At 56.6% G+C, this 17933-nt stretch overlaps 1 protein-coding gene across 1 annotated transcript; it reads right to left on the bottom strand.

Moving 5' to 3' along the window:
• Positions 1–3451: 3451 nt before the first annotated feature.
• AQP1 (aquaporin 1 (Colton blood group)) lies at positions 3452–16852 on the bottom strand. The gene is made up of 4 exons (XM_082632437.1): positions 16389–16852; positions 6790–6954; positions 6417–6497; positions 3452–5489 (listed from the first exon to the last, which is right to left on the bottom strand). The coding sequence occupies exons 1-4, from the start codon at positions 16776–16778 to the stop codon at positions 5310–5312; spliced, it is 816 nt and encodes a 271-aa protein (XP_082488563.1). The 5' UTR covers positions 16779–16852; the 3' UTR covers positions 3452–5309.
• Between the last annotated feature and the right edge of the window lie 1081 nt (positions 16853–17933).

Below are 17933 nucleotides of genomic sequence, written 5' to 3'. Positions count from 1 at the left end.
CTCTCATAGAACTCTCGAGGGCCTGGAAAGAGGAGTCCCCTTGATCCTGGAGGAAAAGGATATATCAAAAGGGAAATATGGGTCTATAAGGATCTTACATTCCTGGATGTTTAGAAACCCAGGACTGATTGACTGGAGGCAGGGGGTCATATACAATCATATACTCATATCAACTGTTAATAATAGTTTTTCTTATATCCCAATATTTATACTGATTATTTTCTTGTATTGTGACATTTGCTTGAACCTTCAGAATGTTTAAAAAATAATGACAGGGCTTCCCTGGTGGCGCAGCGGTTAAGAATCTGCCTGCCAATGCAGGGGACATGGGTTCGATCCCTGGTCCAGTAAGATCCCACACGCTGTGGAGCAACTAAGCCCATGCGCCACAACTACTGAGCCTGCATGCCTAGAGCCCGTGCTCCGCAACAAGAGAAGCCACCGCAACGAGAAGCCTGCGCACCACAATGAAGAGTAGCCCCCAACTCACCACAACTAGAGAAAGCCCGCGCACAGCAACGAAGACCCAATGAATCCAAAAATAAATAAATAAATAAATAATTTATTATTTATTTATTAAAGGCCCATAAATCTGGCCTTGTCTATCTCTTAATTTTAATTAATTAACTAATTATTTTTAAAAAGCGTTTAATGGAGAGATAAGTATTCTCGGATTCAGTAACTGCTGAATTACATCCTGCTTCCTTCTGGGCCAAGCACAGAGAGCACAGCCTTCCAGGCCAGCTGAGCCACCTCCATGTGCAAGTATCCATTGGACCATGGGGGAATCCAGTGGAGGAGGTGGCCTGGTAGCTGGTCAGCATGGACCCAGATGGAGGAGGGTGATAGATGACCCCCTCATCAAAGCACCTCATGTGTGTAGTTGCTTGAATGCTTGGCAGCTGGGGAACCAAGGTTGAGTCATGGAATCTTCCAGGAAATATCCTCTCTCCATTAAATTTTGATGAACAAAACAGACAAGCGTTCTGGTTGCTCCAGAAGCTCTACTTCAGTTCCAGTTATTCTAAAACCTCTCCTCTGTGCCGGGCTGGACAGAACATGAGCAGAGCAGAGTGGGGATGACCCTTGGGAGATAGGATACCTGAAGCCCTGAACCCATGGTCTGGAAGATGAGAGGGGGTCTGGGACAGCCCGGCCCTACAGATTTTGCTCTCAGGCCTGAATGGTGCATTATTATCCCTCAGGGTATAGCATTGTCCTACCCCTTCTCATATACTCTGGTGGGAGAGGACAACCTCTGGATGAGCAAGTTTATCAGACATATTCCTCCCAAATAGAGAGAGGGACAGTCAGGTCTGGAGGGCACTGGGTGAGGCCAGTGCCAGGGAGCAGTCTTGGGCCAGGCAGTGCCAATATGTCTCAAGCAGAAACAATGGCCAGTTGGCCCCAGAATTAATGGCACTTCTCCTGGTGCTAGAGTTCCCTTCAGCCAGGTATTCTTTTCCCTTCCTTTTTCCTCTCAACACTCTCCAGGCAGAGGAAGCCTAGCTGAACCAGAGCTAAACTTAGTGGGAGTCTTGACAAAATGAGCCTGCACCACATAGTGGAAAGAGCCCAGTCTTTGAAGCCAGACAGAGCAAGTTCAAAATCCCAGTTTTGCCACCAGCACACTGTGTGGCTTTGGGCAAATCATTTCATCTTCAGGGGCCTCGGTGTTCTCTACAATAGAGGTTGTCATCTCTACCTTCCAAGGATGTTATAAAGATTAGAAATCTTGTATGTGAAGTCCCAGGGAAGTTCCTCGACCTCTTCAGGCTGTGTATCTTGGCACTAGGATTCTAGAAGTTAAGACAAAACAATCACTAAGAAAGGCTCTGCCCTGGAATGGCCAGGGGATACCAAAGGAAGAGCAAGGGTTGAGGTGGGGGTGGCCAGGGGCCCTTATGGGTTCTGAGAGGGCTTCACGCCAGGGAGGATGGGACAAGGTAAGGAGACAAGCCAAGAAGGGCTGTGAGAGAGAGCCTTGGCACACCTGCTCAGGTGGGCTGCCACAGGCTAGACTGGACCCTGTTTCCATAGCTTCGCTAGCACCCTCCTATTCATAGCATCCTGTCCTCAGCCTGGGAGGTGCAGAGGCAGTTTGCATGGACTGAGGGCCCAGGCGCCACTCGCAGTGGCCCAGTTCACACTGGAATAAGAAAGCCTGCTCCAATAGCACTGAGCCTTGGCCTCCACAGGCCAAGCCGCCCTTGTATCACCATCAGCAAAGCCCCCCACCAGAGGGAGGCAGGAACTGTGCATCTCTTAGGAGCAGAGTTGTGATGCCAGGACCTTCCCAGTCACCCCTGACCTGCTCAGCCCATGCTCATGGCAACGCCTGTCCATGTGGCCCAGTGAGATATCCAGGTTGATGGTTCTCAGAACCTCCCAGACTCTGGGCCTCCTGTCATTGGGCACTAGGTTTCCCAGTATAGTTGTCCCTGTTTTGAGAAACTAGCCCAAAGTGTGTGTGCATGTCAGGGGGAGTGTCAGGGGCCTCGGTCCAAATGTCAGCTTGGCAAAGATTTGTCCTATTACTGGGACATGTGCCTGAGTATCCACTCCCCTCCATCAAGTGAGGATGCCCATGCCTGCTGAGCCCCCAACACTGGGGGTGGCCATGGGTGGGAAGGGGTTTTGTAAGCTGAACAGGCCTAGATGGAACCTTTCAGCCCACACTGGCCTTGGGCTATATGGGGGACAGATGGAAAGGCAGGAACAGACAGAGGGGTCCTTTCCAGGCTTCCTGTCACCCTGGGGGCAGAGGTCAGCCCACTCTGACCTCTCTTCCCTTCTTCCCTGGGGAGACCCCTTAGGAGTCTGACAAAAGCCACAGATTCTCCATGGGAAAATGCACAACCTCACTGAATGTGGCTCATGATTTCAGAGAGGAGGAGCCCTTAGCCCCCCAAGGTCTCAAGGGACTAAGTGGCTTTTCCCCTCTTAGCTACTGCAGGTCATCCTTCCCCAGCCAGCTAAGTTCCCCCTGCGCCTGGCACTAACCTCACTCTGGCGGGCAAGTCTCTCTCCATACCCACCCCTGGGGCTGAGCTCCCCGGGAAAGCCTGTGGGCCCCAGTGCCCAGCCCAGGTGTAGGTGGGTCACAAATGTGAGGAGGGTCAGAGGGAGGGTCACCTGCGAAGTCCCTGGTGCTCCCTGGGCTCTGTTCTTAGGGGTCAGAGGGGAGCCACGGGCTGTCACACTTCATTCCTTCTTTCCCTCATCCCCTTCACAGGTCAGAATCAAAAATTAGGGGCAAGACCCTGTGTCTCTCAGATGGAATTCTGGGTGGGGCTGTGTCCACTCCCTGAGACCAGGGATCCTGGAGGCAGGAGGGCAGACAGTGGTTCCCCCTCAGACTGGGTCCCTAGGAGTGGGCCCAAGCTCTCAGACCCAGAGATCACTTGTGAGAACATGGTGGCAAAAGAAGGAGAACTTCATTCCAGAGAGCTTGGATGACTTATATTACTGTTTATTTTCTTAACATAATGAAATTCCAAATCCAAAGAGATATATATGCAGAGCAGACAGATGCAGGGTTCTGTTGTGCAGCAGCCAGAACAGGACAGGAAGAGTCTGTGCCCCTCTCCCCTCCAGGACAACCCTCACCCCTCCTGGCCCCTGGCCATTGCCCAGGCAGAAATGCAGAAGCTGGGACTGAGAGGGACCAGTCTCACAGTCCAGGGAGTAGCCAGAGACATGGTCCTGGCTGTTAGGCCTGGCCAAATCATTATCTATCTGTGGGTCCTTGGGCCTCAGTTTATCTGTTAAATGGGCTAGAAGTTTTTGCTAGGAAATGGAGAAGGGAGTGTGTGGATATCATGATGGATCGTCCTGCTGCTCCTAGATACCTGTGTATTGTGTCTCTCAGTTTTTATCACCATCATGGCCACAGGCACATAGGGAGACCTGCTCTGACCCTGGTGGAATTGAATGGACTGTGTAGATAGCTGCCCCCAAACAGACTGTGCTCTGAATTGTCCTTGGGCTGCAGCCATAGCTACTTCCTCAGGTCAAGACCAACTCTCCCCTCCAGATAATAGAGGAGGGAAGACTATGACTGGGCAGCCTGGACAGGTCACCCAGCTGCCCCAAATGCCTCCAAACAGGAGCTCAGGAATAAAGGGGGAATCTGCTCTTCCTTCCCCCTTGGGATCAGCTGGGGGCTTAGAAGCACCCCCAAGTGTCCAACGAGGGCATCTGCCTCCAAGGGCTGATCCGAATCATGGTCATGTGTCCTCAGGCTTGGTAACCTTCAGATGACCAAGTGCCCTTTAATAAACACACCTGCATAATGGTGACCTGTGTCTGCACTGGCAGGAGAAAGTGAAGAACTAAATAATGATGGGGGTGATGCAGTGATAGGTGGAAAAGATCAACTACAACTCAGTGAAGGAATATGGGCGCTCCTCCCTCGCCCTCTAAATGACCTTCATTCTACAAGAGCAGCCTCTGTCCAGTGGAGCCACTATCGGACCTGCTCCCCCCAGGAACAGGAAATTCCAGTGGCTGGATGGTCTGCTGCTCTTTGCTTTGAAACATGTATGCCTACGTACACGTGTTCACATAGATGTGTAGGTACAACTACATACTTGGCAAGTGGAAGAAGCAGCACTGGTCCAGACTACATCTTCCAGAACCTGCAGTGTGTCTACACTTACAGAATCCTAGAGAGGGGCCTCAGGCCCATATAGCTTTCCCTGTCCCTGCAACTTTACAGATGGGGTCACTGGGGCCCCAAGATTGAGACCTTCCCAAGGTCATGCAGCACATCTAGGGGGGCCCTGGAAGTGAGCCAGGTCACAAGGCCGAGGCTTGTCTGCCACCTGCCCCAACCACTGCACCTGCTGGGATCTTTTCCCCATCAGAGCATCCTTGGGGGCAAGTGCACTTTACAGGAAAGAAGGCCATGCCTAAAGGCACAGAGCAATCACAGTGGAGTCCCAGGCACCTGCAGCAGGTGAGTTGGTGAGCAACTTTGGGATGAGGGGGGACTTTCTGGCACACCTGCCATCACACTCTGAGGGGACAACTTAGCAAGGTGGGTCCCTCTCTTTCACCTCCTCTGTGACTTCAAGGGAGTGGGTGATTGGAAAATCTTGGTCCCCAGGAAGCCCTGAGGCCAGGAAACAGAGAAAGAGAAAGAAGGTGATAGAAACAGCCCCAAATCAGGCTTGACTATGCAGGTCCTGCGGATCTTTGGGGAGTGACTGAGCCAGCTTGTCAGAGTGTCTACAATACGGATTTCATCCCTCCCCTCCCTACACCCGCCCCTGCCCCCCCAACATGGATGCCTGGGCCAGGCCCCCTTATTTGGGCTTCATCTCCACCCTGGAATTGATGTCGTCGGCATCCAAGTCGTACTCCTCCACCTGACCGCTGGTCCACACCTTCACGCGGTCTGTGAGGTCGCTGCTCCGCGGAGCCAGGATGAAGTCATAGATGAGCACGGCCAGGGCTCCTCCGATGAACGGCCCCACCCAGAAAATCTAGGAACAGAGCAGACGTGCTCAGAGGGCGTCTGATGGGACCTGCTTACCCTGAGACCCCTGCTCCACCACGCCACCGCCTGGCTTCCCTCCCACCCATGCCTGAACCCCAGCATCCCCATTCCTGTGCCACCCAACGACTGGCCCAAGGCAGGACTCTGGTAGTGGGTGTCTCCCTGCCTCGGTGCGACCCAGCTCCGCACGCCTGGCGTGGTCAGACCAGCCCCTTCTTGAGGGCGGCCAGTGCCCCACCCTCCCCAGCTTTGAAAAGGTCCCAGAGACAGTCTGGTTTGATCAAAAGTGGCCTGGAGGGCTTCCCTGGTGGCGCAGTGGTTGAGAGTCCGCCTGCCGATGCAGGGGACACGGGTTCGTGCCCCGGTCTGGGAGGATCCCACGTGCCACGGAGCAGCTGGGCCCGTGAGCCATGGCCGCTGAGCCTGCGCGTCCGGAGCCTGTGCTCCGCAACGGGAGAGGCCACAACAGTGAGAGGCCCGCGTACCGCAAAAAAAAAAAAAAAACAAAAAAAACAAAAAGTGGCCTGGAAAAGAAACAGCAACAGTGGGAACAGCTAAATCCCTCGGGCACTGACTCCGGTGTCGTGCTCAGCTTACAGGTGCCGAGACCTTTGTCCTGGGCGCGAAGCAGGCACTCCCACACCCGCACCTCCCAGCTCAGGAAACACTGGCGCCAAGAGACACTGGGATGACATGGGGCAGGTCTGAGCTGGGACGGGAGGCTGGCCTACGCCGCCCGAGGCGTGAGCCCACCGGCACTTTCGTCTCAGGTCTCAGCTGCCCCATTTCCTCCGCCCTGGCCATCTCCCAGAGCCTCTGTGATGGGAGGTAATGTCACAGGATGGGGGCGGGTCTTCCATAAGGCACCAAAACCTCCCACCCACCTCCACGGGGCAGCCCTGCGACCCCTTACCCAGTGGTCCTGGAAGTTGTGCGTGATCACCGCGGAGCCGAAGGACCGGGCTGGGTTAATACTGCAGCCTGTGTAGTCGATCTGTGAGGGGGAAGGCGCAGGGGCAACGGGGGAGGAGATACAGACACAGAGGCAGAGGCAGAGGGAGAGAGAGGGTGACACAGAGAGAGGACCGGAGAGGAAACAGACAAGTGACCGGCAGACCCGGAAAGATGGGCAGGAGGTGCCTGCGCTTTCCTCTCCCAGGTAGGTGGTCCCCCCACCCCACGGCACGAGCCCTGTCGGGGTCCCACCCACTGTCCTGACAGGACACCACAACAGCCTGGCTCCGCCCTCCCCACCTCCACCGCCACCTGGGAAGGTCCCCACTCACGGCCAGCAGGTGCCCCAGGGCCACAGAGAGGCCGATGGCGAGTGGCGCCGAGCCCCCGAGGTCCCGGCGCCTCCGGTCCGTGGTGGCGAGCACGCACAGCACCAGCTGCAGGGTGGCGATGATCTCGATGCCCAGCCCCTGGCCCGTGTTCACGCCAGGGGCCAGCTGCAGGGGAGACGGGCAGTAAGAACCGCGTCCCAGGGCCCCCAGGGCCAGGCCCCCAGGGCCAGACCCTCAGTGCCTTCAGAGCCCATCGCATCAGCGCCTGGCAAGGCCACACTCAAGCACATACAGCCATTAGTGGACCTAGTCCCCTCCCACACCTGTTGAAGTACCAGCTTGGCCTAAACACTGTGGCACTCTGTCTGGAGGCCGGAGAGGCCTGGGGTTGCTGGGGGGCAGGGCTTCTGCATCCAGCTACATCCAGGCCGGGGTACCCTTGGGGGTACCAAGGCCATAGGCGACAGGTGAGCCATAGACATGGGAGGAGACGGTTAGGGACATTCAGGGACAATTAAAGAAGAGAAGGAAATGGGTGGCAGGGCCCAGCTGGAGACATTGCTTCTTACTCCAAAAGTCTTGAACATTCCCCCCCATCCTCTGCTGCATCTAAAATTCCCAAAGATGGTGAGGGTCTTCCTCAGTTAGCTGGCCACACAGCTCCCTATGTCCTTCTTGCCCTTGAGCCTACGTCCCTTGCATCCCCACCCTCTGTCTCCTTCCCCACCTCTGTCTGTCTCTCCCCTGGTCCAGTGTCTGTCTCCCATTTCCTCTGGGCCCTGCCCTCCCTATCTACCCCCTCCCTGTCCCTCCTGGCCCAGCGTCCCTCCCTCTCTTTGGCTATGTTGGCTGCACCACTACTGTCTGGCTCCCACTTGCTCCTGGGCCACTTTTAGAAACATGACTCATGGAACAAGAAGGGAATGGGAGCTGCCATGAGGTCACTGGAGCCCTCCCTCTGCAGCTGCCAGGGAGACCCTTCCCCATGGAGCCCTTGCACCTTCCCGCACATGAGGGTCCCAGCGGCCAGATATGCCCACACAGGGGAGCTGGGCCACGTCAGCACAGGCCCCCTCACAAAGATGCCTGGACGTGGCCACGGAGGCTGCCTTCTCCCAGGCTGGTGTGTCCAAATAAGACTGAACTTGAAGTCTCATCCGGAGGGTAGGGGAATGGGGCTGTCTCCAAGGCCACAGGGCATTTTGCAGAGTCCTAGGTGGAGGGCACTCCACCACTATCCAGAGGTTTTCTCAGCCCCACCCTGAGGCCATCCTACAAGAACAATTCTCTTCCCTCCTTTGTCTGCAGCCCTGGGTCACAGGGAAAGTGACTCACATCCCCTCCCCTGTGTTGCAGCCCCAGCTCTGGGCCTTTCCTGGCCAACCCCAGGGCTGCAGCCCCTCAGCTCAGCCAGCCCTCTGGGCAATACCCAGTTTTTTCATACCCCGTGGGGCTGTGGAGGCAGAAACCCTGAGTTCAGGTCCTTGCTCTCCCACTTGCTGGCACCATGACTATGGTCTCCACCCTCTCTGGTCCTCAGTTTCCCCATCTGTAAAATAGATCTAATTTTCCCTTCCCATTCTCCAGAGAGGCCAGAGGTTCTAAGGCTGTGGGGACAGTCTTGGGGCATTTGGGAAGGGCTGCAGAGGCAGGAGGGATCAGGATGGTTGTTGTGGCTTTGTTCGGGCTCTTTCTCATCTCATCCCCAGGACTGGGGGCCGTGGCAGGCAGAAGGGGAGAGGCTCTGCTGCCCAGGAGTGTGGAGATGGGAGTGAGGCCCGCCTGGAGCCGGGACAGGCTCCGTGGAGGCGAGGCTGGTGAGGCCGGGCAGCTTGTACCAATGCCCATCACACCCACACCTGCTGTTACCCTCCATGTCTGAGCACTCAGGAAGCTCAGGGCTCCTCCTCATGCTCTCTCCTTTGTTCTCCAGGGTCCGCATAATTGCTAGCTGCCAGGAGTCCTGAAACCAGCCCTTCCACACTGATTAATGGAGCCATTGCTCTAAGCGGCTCCTGCTTCATACTCCCCATCCCCACCGCAATCTCCTCACACACGTGGTCTGGGCAAGCTCACCTCCTGCCCCGATTCTTAACCAGGTCTGAGCATCCCAGCCCCTGCTCTGCCCAAGGGCACCACTTTTCATGCAAAGTGTGCAGAGCAGGGGGCCTGGTGCCATGACCAGTCCACAGGAAGTGACACCTGCCCTGGGAAGCCTAGGATGTACCCTTTCCTAGCTGCCCAGAGCCCTTAGAACCTGACAGCCCAGAACCACATTGTTTCCATGTCTATGACCTCCTCTCTTTCAACTGCCAAAGCCCTTGTGTTACTTACATCTGAAAAAAAAAATTGATAACACAAAATCGGAAGGGATAGCTAAAGGTCTGTTGAAACTTGATGTCCAGAAAAGAGCAAGTAAACATTCAGACCCTATGTTCCTGTTTACAACCTATTAAATTTGACACAATTGCTTAAATAGGGCTAATCCCAGTTGCGGTTCTTGTTATAGAAAAAAAAAATGTTTGCACATCCCCAGGTAGTTTTGCCCAGTCCAGGTCTTATATTTCACTGATGAAGGCCCCCCCCAAAAAAAGTAACAGTCAATTTTCTGAACACAAGTAGAAAAAACAGAAAAATCCACACATTTGGTTAAAGCACCAGAAAGATGCAGGCTCTCCATTTTTGTATCAAACCCGTTGAGCCCACTCTCAAGGCCCAGTGCAGACTCCACTAGCACCCAGAAGTTTTCTTGGGTCCCTGGCTAGAATTGACTTCTGCTGCCGCTCTGCCGAGCCCTCACTGAACGGCCTGCATATCTTGCAGAGAAGTAACCTTTCTGCCTCCTGTGTGGGTGCCTCAGACACCCTGGCCTGGGAGCTCGGTGGGGACAGAATGGAGACACCGTCTCATCTCCCCACCCAGACCTCAAAGGGGACCCTCGCTGTGTGGTGACAGAAGTAGCAGACGATGCTAATTTTCTAGCACTTCCACCCTCTCTGGAGGCAGCCAGGGAAGCCCTCTGGAGCTTGGCAGGGCTGGTTCATTTGCTTTCTAACTGGGAGACCACAGGCCAGTCATTGGTCTCTGTGGACCTTGCAGGGCAGCCTGCTCAAGGCTCTGTGAGATGACAGACAAGGAGGCCAAGGCCCAGGAAGGAGAGAGCAAAGTCAGAATCCTTGCTCCGGGGATCTGTGCCACCCAAACTCACAGGCCAAGGTGCTGGCTACCCACAGGTTGGGCTAAGGGTTCTGACGATCCCCAGCTTGGCCTGAGGAGCTGGCAGAATATGCTCTGTAGCTGCCGGGGTGTCCCAGGCACCAGGGTGGCACAAGGCTGACCTCTCCAGGAATGGGCCTCAAACCCTCCCCACTGCCCATGGGCAGGATGACCAAAGTAGCTTCTAAGGGCCAGGGCCCCAGCTTGGCCTGGGCACCGTGGCATCCCACCCTTGGGGAACAGCAGATCCTAGAGCCAGGCCCGGCTGTGGCTCTGGGCATCCACTCTCAAAGAACAGGGGAGGGAAGACACTGAGGCCTGCCCCACACACCCACTGCCTCTATCACTCAGCACTCCCAGTGAGGGGGGCCTCGGTGAGGCCCACAACGTCACCCCTCCGTGACTGTTCCGGCATGCATGTGCCTCTGAGGATCCGCGGCTTTGTGTGCCCCTGTGTGTCTTCGTAGATTGGTATCTGTGGGTGACCACATGTGTCCAGGTGTGACTCTTTTCTTTTTCATTAGACATTAAGAGGTTTATTAGACAATGAGTCAACAAAAAGTCTATCCAAGAGTTACAAAAGTTCTCAACCTGTACGCACTAAACAATACAAGCCAAAAATATCTGACACAAAAATTGACAGAATTACGAGAAGAAAATGATCAGTCCACTACCAGAGTGAAAGGGTTTAACAATCCTCTCTTAGAAACGGATGGAATGAAGCATCAAAAAATATGAAGAGCATGAACAAGGAAGATTTGAACCCCACAATTAACAAGTTTGATTTAAGGAAAATGCATAAGCCCTGCACCTCCATATTTGAGAATATACCCTCTTTTTTTTCAGCCCATGTGGGACATTCAGACAAACTAATCATGTATTGGCCAGATGCATCTTAACTGTCTCTGAAAATCCTTATCACGCAGGGTGCCATCTCTTACGGAGGGGGGCTTTGCGGAGGCTGGGGCAGGGCTCTCTGTGTGGCCCTAGATGCTCATCTTGTGTGTCTGACGCATTTCTGAGTGTGTCACCCTGTCCCTGTGTGTTGCACTCCCACACACAAGTGCCACTACTGGCTGGGGATGGAGGAGAAGAGAAGGAAGCCCCCTTGAGTAAAAGAGAGAGAGGCAGGTCTCAAAGTGCCCTTTATTTGCTCCCAGAAGCCATTTCATCTTCCTGACAAGAAACAATACACAAAGCAATGGCTTCCTCCTTCCCTTCCTCACTTCAGGGCAGCCCTGTCCTCCTGCCCGGGAAAGGAAGAGATTCCACTGAGGACCACCCTCCCCGTACCCTCCTAGGGTCCCAGGGCCTGAGTGGGACCACCCAGGCTTGAGAGTGTGCTTCATGCCCATGTGTGTGTGCCCATGTGCCATGTACCACTGCGTGTGTGAGTGCACGTGTGTGTACTGGTGCAGCGTAAATGTGTGCAATTGGGGCAGCAGAGATAATCAAGGGCTGGAGGCAGGAGGCTGGGGGGTCCTGCCTGCCATCATCTGCTATGCAACCTAGGCACGTCTCCATGTCTCTGTGGGCCACGGTTTCCTTACCAGTAAAAGAGAGGCCTCAGCCCATATCTAGCCCCAGATCTTGCCCAGAATTCCTCCCCGCCTGATGTGGGACCCCGGCCCCCAAGACCTGCGGTCACCCTCCGGGCCAGGATCCTGAGTGCAGGATTCCCACAAGGCCATCTGAACCACTGGTCTCCATATGGCATGGAGCCTGTTATAGGACCTCCCACCCACCTGTAACCGCCCGATGCCCTCCACAGACACACGCCCCAGAGCAGCCGGCTGCCTGACAGACCCTACTTGCACAGCCCTGAGCTTACTGACTTGGAGGCTGATCTTCCCCAATTTTTTTTAAAAAAGTGTCTTTCTTTACACTGAGCAGACACCTGCCTCTGGTTGTCCTGATGTTGGGATTTCAGGCACTGAAAGAAAGTGCTCATTGGAATGGGCATTTCCCAGCCTTTTCTACCCTCTTTTGAGTTGAGGTTTTCCAGCCTCAGGGTGTGCTTGCCCGCTGGACTGTAGCTCCTTGGTTGTGTAAAGACAGCCCCTCACTTACCCCCTGGGTACCACCGTGGGTAAGGAGCCCCTCTGGACCCCAGAGAGAGGCTCTGGCTGAGGGGACCCTGGCCAGGACAACGTTTCCTTGCCCCTACCTGCAGGTATGTGGGCTCAGCCCACGCCCATTCAGGAGATCCCAGACCTGTCGGTGCTTCCAGAGGGCAAGGACCATGGGGGGCTCTGCCAGCAAGAACCAAGGGCTCCCTGTGCCCCCAGGAAAGCTTGCCCAAACCAGTCTTCAAGGCGAGGCAGGGGGCATGTTTGACCTGCCTGGGGAAAGCCCTGATGGGTAAGGCTAAAGGCACCCCTGCTGGGCGGGGCCCTAGAGAAAGAGGGGACCACTACTTGGGTCTGAGATCAGGTTGCGGGGAGACAGTGTGGGATTGGCCTGCAGTGAGCTAAAGGCTCCAGGTGTGAGGGGAGGCTGTGACCGGGGGACGGGGGAGTCAAGGCAAGTCCCCTTAGACCGAGGGACCCCGGCGGGCCATGTCCCCTCTCAGAACGTAGCTCCTTCACATGAGGATTCCCACAGCGAGCCCTGGCTAGGGCCAGGTGTCAGCGTGGGCAACATGGGGCGGGCAGGGCTGCTCCGAGGGCTCTCAGTGGGGAAAGAGCCTAAGAATTTTCCGTGGTAAGGAAAGTCTCCACCGCAAAGCTCCTGCCTTGCTCTGTGCCCTCCCCCTCATCTGGTTCTGGCTGGAAACAGTAATTATATGTCCCATCAATGGCATCACCACCCAGCCCCCAGCCCCCTCCCTGGGCAGGGCCATCGGAAAACTGGCTTCCCATTCCCCCAGCCCACCCCCAGCTCTGGGGGAGGCCGAGGGCCCTCAACTCTGGAAGAACCGGTGGCATGGGGAAGCGGGGTTAGGGAGAGGGGGGTGCTCTCATTCTGTGGCTGGGGAAACTGAGGCCCAGGAAACTGGGGAAGTGGGGAGTTTGGGGCTAAAGGCAGGGCCTGGATGCAGCACGTAGAAACAGTCCCCAGGCAGTCAGGCCCAGAATCAATGGGGCTGAGAAAAGACCCCCAAATGAGGGACGTGTACGCTCTGCCTGAGCCCCCGAAGGGGCTGAAATCAGAGGCTCTGGATGGCCCGGCATCCAGTCCCCTCTTGGACACAGGTAGACACTGGCCTGAACCCTGAGCCCTCACCTCTCTCCAGAGCCCCAGCCTCCCACCATGACCCCCCGTCAGCCACACCCCACGACTCTCAGGACATGACCTCCTCTACCTACATTCAGGCTCTCATGGCACCTCCTCCCTGAAGCCCTCCGGGCCCTCACCACAGCTCAAAGTCAGAAGTTCCCAGGTGCCCTGATACCTCTTATCGCACCAGCCTCCTGCCCCCTATCACGGACAGATGTGCCCCGGGCTTATCTTGCACAGGACCATGGGCTTCCCAGGGCAGGGATTGGGCTGACTCAGCCCTGCATTCAGGCTGCAGCAGTGACAGTCACGTTTATAGGGTGAGCAAGCCAGAGAGGGGAAGAGTGAAAAGGGCAGGCGAATGGTCCAGATTCCAAGGTTCAGGAGCATCTTCGACTTCCCAGTGCCCAGCCATACCTTGCAAGCTCCCCTTTCCACAGATGGGAGCTGGGGCCACACAGACAAGGTTGCTTGCATGAAATCACACAGGGTATTAGTAGTTGAGCTAGGGCAGGGCAGGCCTGACACCGACCCCTGCCTCTGAGCCTCTCACTCTAGGAACAAAATCAGGGTTTGGCTCTGAGAACTAGCCAGGATGCGCCAGGCTGGATAGAGGTCCATGGTCCCTCTGGGGTATATCCTGAGCCCTGACTCAGTGAGGAGAAAGTTGTCCTCAACATGTCCCCGGGGGATACACCCTGACTCATTCCAACCGCTTCCTGCCACTTCTTTCTGTGTTTTCTTTGGAAATCTCCATGCCAACGATGGGTTTGGGCTGGGGTGGGGCTTGGGACTCAAGGGGCTGTGGGAGCCTCGCCCAGAGCCTGGAGTAAAGAGTGTGTCACCTGTGTAGGCTGGTCTCTGCCCCTCTTGAGGTATTGAGGCCACCTCCCAGGTCTCTTCAGATCCCAGGTTCAGTGTTCTGGACCCTTTTCCTGTTCTTCAGCCCAGGACTTGTGCTTCTGGACCCCAAACTTCCACGGTGTGGCCAGGGCAGTCCCTGGGCCCCTACCACAGCCCTCAGTGCCCTTACGTTCAGCCTGACCCCTCTTGGGCTCCTGTTAGCCAGACCTTGCTGGGAAGAGTGATAAACTCAAGTCCACAAAGTAAGCTTGTTCGTAGTATGGGTGTGGCCAAGAGATATCAAGAGACCTAGGTCCCCTCTTGGAGCCTCAGGGTTCTCAACTCCAAGAAAACTCAACAAGTTAGCAGTAGCCAGGCCTTGAACCCAACTTGCCTGCTTCCCCGCCCAGGGCTGGGCCCCTTTTTCTCCCCCTTCTGCAACCCATCCAGCTCAGGTATTGGGGTGACTTTGGACAATGGAGCCTTGAGAGGGAAAGGGACACTAAAGTAGGGTGTGGCCAGATCAAGATGGCACAGAGGTAGGTGCTTGCCCTCCTCGAGTCTGCCTGGGATGCCCATGTGAGAGAGCCAAGTCAGCCAGCAGATGCCTGTCCTGCCTGTCCCTTGAGAGGGAAGGTCAAGAGGGGGCCGGAAGGCCTGGGGAGACTCAACTCCTCCCGTAGGAGGACCCATTCCCAATCCCCATCGTGCCCAGCTGAGCCCCAAGGTGGTCCTGACCCTACCCAGTGCGCGCTCCCCGACGTCACCTGGCTCTGCCCCCACTGGAGAGACAGGCCTGGAGGGCCTTCCATCCACCGTGACCACATCTTCCCCGACTAAAGTCTAAACTCCAGGCCGCAGGGCTAACCTTCAGTCCTAGGCTGGGTGAGGTGTCACTGTGACACAAGAAGTGCTTAATCCCTCCTTGGCAGGGTCATGCCAGCTGCCCTCTGCACAGACCTCACCAAGCCTCCCGCCCGCTGCAGCACCAGGATCTGAACTTTGGCTGGGAAGCAAGAGGGCAGTTGCTTCTCAAACCACCCACGGCTCTCTCTGCAGAGCCCCTGGCTGGCTCCCTTACTCTCCCACACCGGCCTGCCCGGCCCAGGCCCCGCCAGTCTCGACCTGATTTGATTCCTCCTCTCTGCTCCTTTGCCTCTCTCCCTCCCCGTGGAAACACCCCCTCGGGTGCTCTGAGACCTCCTCCAAGCCTTACTCAGCCTCTCAGGCCAAATTTCCCCCTGCTGCGGCCCAAGCCAGGTCTGAGTTTGCACTTGGCTGAGGGTCTGGAAAAGCCCAGGTCCGCGACAGCAGGCAGCTGCCGCCAACGACCAATTAGCTGTGCTAAGCGGCCCGGGAGGAATTCTTTTCCGCAGCTCCTACCCAGTGGCCCACATCTGCTTCTCATGAGTGCCCCCAGGCCAGGCCCCATTCAAGCCACGAGCAGTGGGCGCACACAGGGACACACGCACCCCCTGGGACGCTCACAGAGCAGCACTAATGTGCTCACAGACACACTTCCAGAAGCAGTGGAGCCAGCTTCCACAGACCTGGAGGCCCATGCCGGCACCCACGTGCACACACCGTTCACAAACACAAATACACGCGCCACACCTGTGTCTGGTGACAGAGAGTGGACCAAGACAGGAGGCAAGATGTCCCCGCTCCGGCCACCCGCCTCCCGCCCGCCTTGCTGTAATCCAGGAAAGCCGCCTGCAGGCTGTCCAGCAAGTGTTTTCACCCCCCATCTTTGTCTCATTCCCGGGCCCAGAAGAGCAAGAGGAGATTTTTCGTTGAAGGCAGTTTGTTTGGGGGACCTGGGTGGCTGCCTGGAAGCTTGAGTGACCCCCCTCCAGGAGAGCCCTGCTCACACAGGACTGTGTGGCCAGCTGCAGGACATGCCGGGCAGGTGGTGCAGGGAGGCTGGGGACAGCAGGCAGAGTGTACCCAGGGTCCAGGCTGCACAGGGAGAGAGCTGCTGCACAGGCAGGGCTGGGGAGTGGTGGTACAAGAAACCACAGCCCAGGGGCAAGGAACTGCTGGCCCAACTGGGAGCTGCCACCCGTGCTTATTCCCCACAATAGAGGCCCGCAGGGGACATTGGCCACACCATTATGCTGGGTCTCAGCTCCCCCACAGTGCCTGGCAGGAAACAGGCTCTGGATGGCAGGCGTAGCTGAGTTCCAGTCCCAACTCTGCATGACCTCCAGCAACCTCTTGTCCTCTCTGTTCCTCAGTGTCCCCATCTGCACAATGGGCGGAGGATGAGACCAGCTCCGCCTCAGCACTGAGCCCCCAGAGCCTGGGGCCACCCCACTCACCGCATTTAGGCCAAGCGAGTTGTTGGGCAGGGAGGAGGTAATGCCCGAGAGGATGGCAGTGGCGACGATGGCCCCCACGCACTGGGCTATGATGTACATGACAGCCCGGAGGACACTTATCTGGCAGCTGAGCAGGAGCCCCAGCGTGACAGCCGGGTTGAGGTGGGCTCCGCTGATGTGGCCCACACTCTGGGCCAGCGTGGCAATGCTCAGCCCAAAGGCCAGGGACACCTTCACATTATCCTGGACGGCACCTGTCGTCTGGTTGCTCTTTATCGGGTACTGGAAGCCCAGGGCAGAACCGATGCTGATGAAGATGAAGAGGGTCATGGCCAGGAACTCAGCCACCACTGCCCTCCAAAAGAGCTTCTTCTTGAACTCGCTGGCCATGCTGGCAGGGGGCTTGGCTGGAGACCGCTGCCTGGTGCTTGCCTCCCTCCGAGAGCTGAGCCACAGCCCGGGCTGGGCCTATTTATAGGACCCTGGGGGGAGGAGAAGGGGGGAGCACAAAGGGAGGAAGGCCTCTCCTTGCTCGTGGCCCGCCCCACACCGCATGGGCCTCCTCTCAGCGATGGATGCAGACACAGCTCTGCTGTCAGCCTGCCAACTTCTTTTCCCTTCCTCCTCTCTCCCCTCCCTCCCTCTTTTCCTCCGCCCTCAGCCCTGCCCAGCCCGAGGAGGCAGGCAGGAGGCAGCCACTGCTCTAATAGGCTTTGAGAAATTCCTCCAAGTTGGCCCCACTCAGAGGGCCAGAGAAATCCAGGTGTCCCCGCCCTGTGTGCAAAGCTCAGGGGGTGCCCGAGGACACATCCAGGCGCTCAGGATGGATGGGGCGGGGTGAGCAGCTGGGTTCAGCAGGTAGACATTGCCCTCCTGGAGGCAGGCACCGTGACCCTGCTGGCCTGGCATCCCCATCCCGCCTCAGAGTGACATTAGTCTGGAGTCCACAGGTCCGGGGTCCCCAGGGGCAGTCTGGGCCTCTCACACCTGGCCCAGACCTGGCCACTGGATGTCACTGTAGGAATGGCCCAGAGCCCCCAGCCCCACCGGCCAGGCCAAAGTTGATGGGGACATGGAGGCATCAGAGGGTGCAGAGAGCTTGTCCGTGGACCACTCTCCACTCTGTGGTCAAGGGCAGGCCTGAGATCAGTAAGAATTTGGGAGGCTCCCATGCTGGGAGCCCTCCAGCTTCTGAAGCAATTTGAGCAAATGATTTCGGGGCAGGTGTGGGAAGATGAGGGCAGGTGAGGACTTTCCTCTCAAAGACTGTCAAGCTGGCAGAACACGGGGAGACAGAAGGAATGGCAGCCTAGCCTGGATACTGGAAAGCCTGGGAGGGAGGAAGTGGGGAGACAAGGAGGGAGCATGAAAGGGAGAGGCAGAGAGACATGGACAGGAAAGGAAGAAGAAAAGGAAACAGAGAGAGAGAGAGGAAGAGAGACAGAGAGAGAAGGAAGGACAGAGAGAAGTAGAATCAGCAAAAATGGAAGTGAAAGGGATAGATCCCCAGACAGAGACAGGGAGACGGGTCAGGGCTGAGGAAGA

The sequence above is a fragment of the Mesoplodon mirus genome, assembly GCF_964341445.2.
Source record: "Mesoplodon mirus genome assembly, chromosome: 9".
Classification (NCBI taxonomy): Eukaryota; Metazoa; Chordata; class Mammalia; order Artiodactyla; family Ziphiidae; genus Mesoplodon; species Mesoplodon mirus.
The sequence above is the reverse complement of the archived record's forward strand: the minus strand, read 5'-3'. Positions and strand labels throughout refer to the sequence as shown.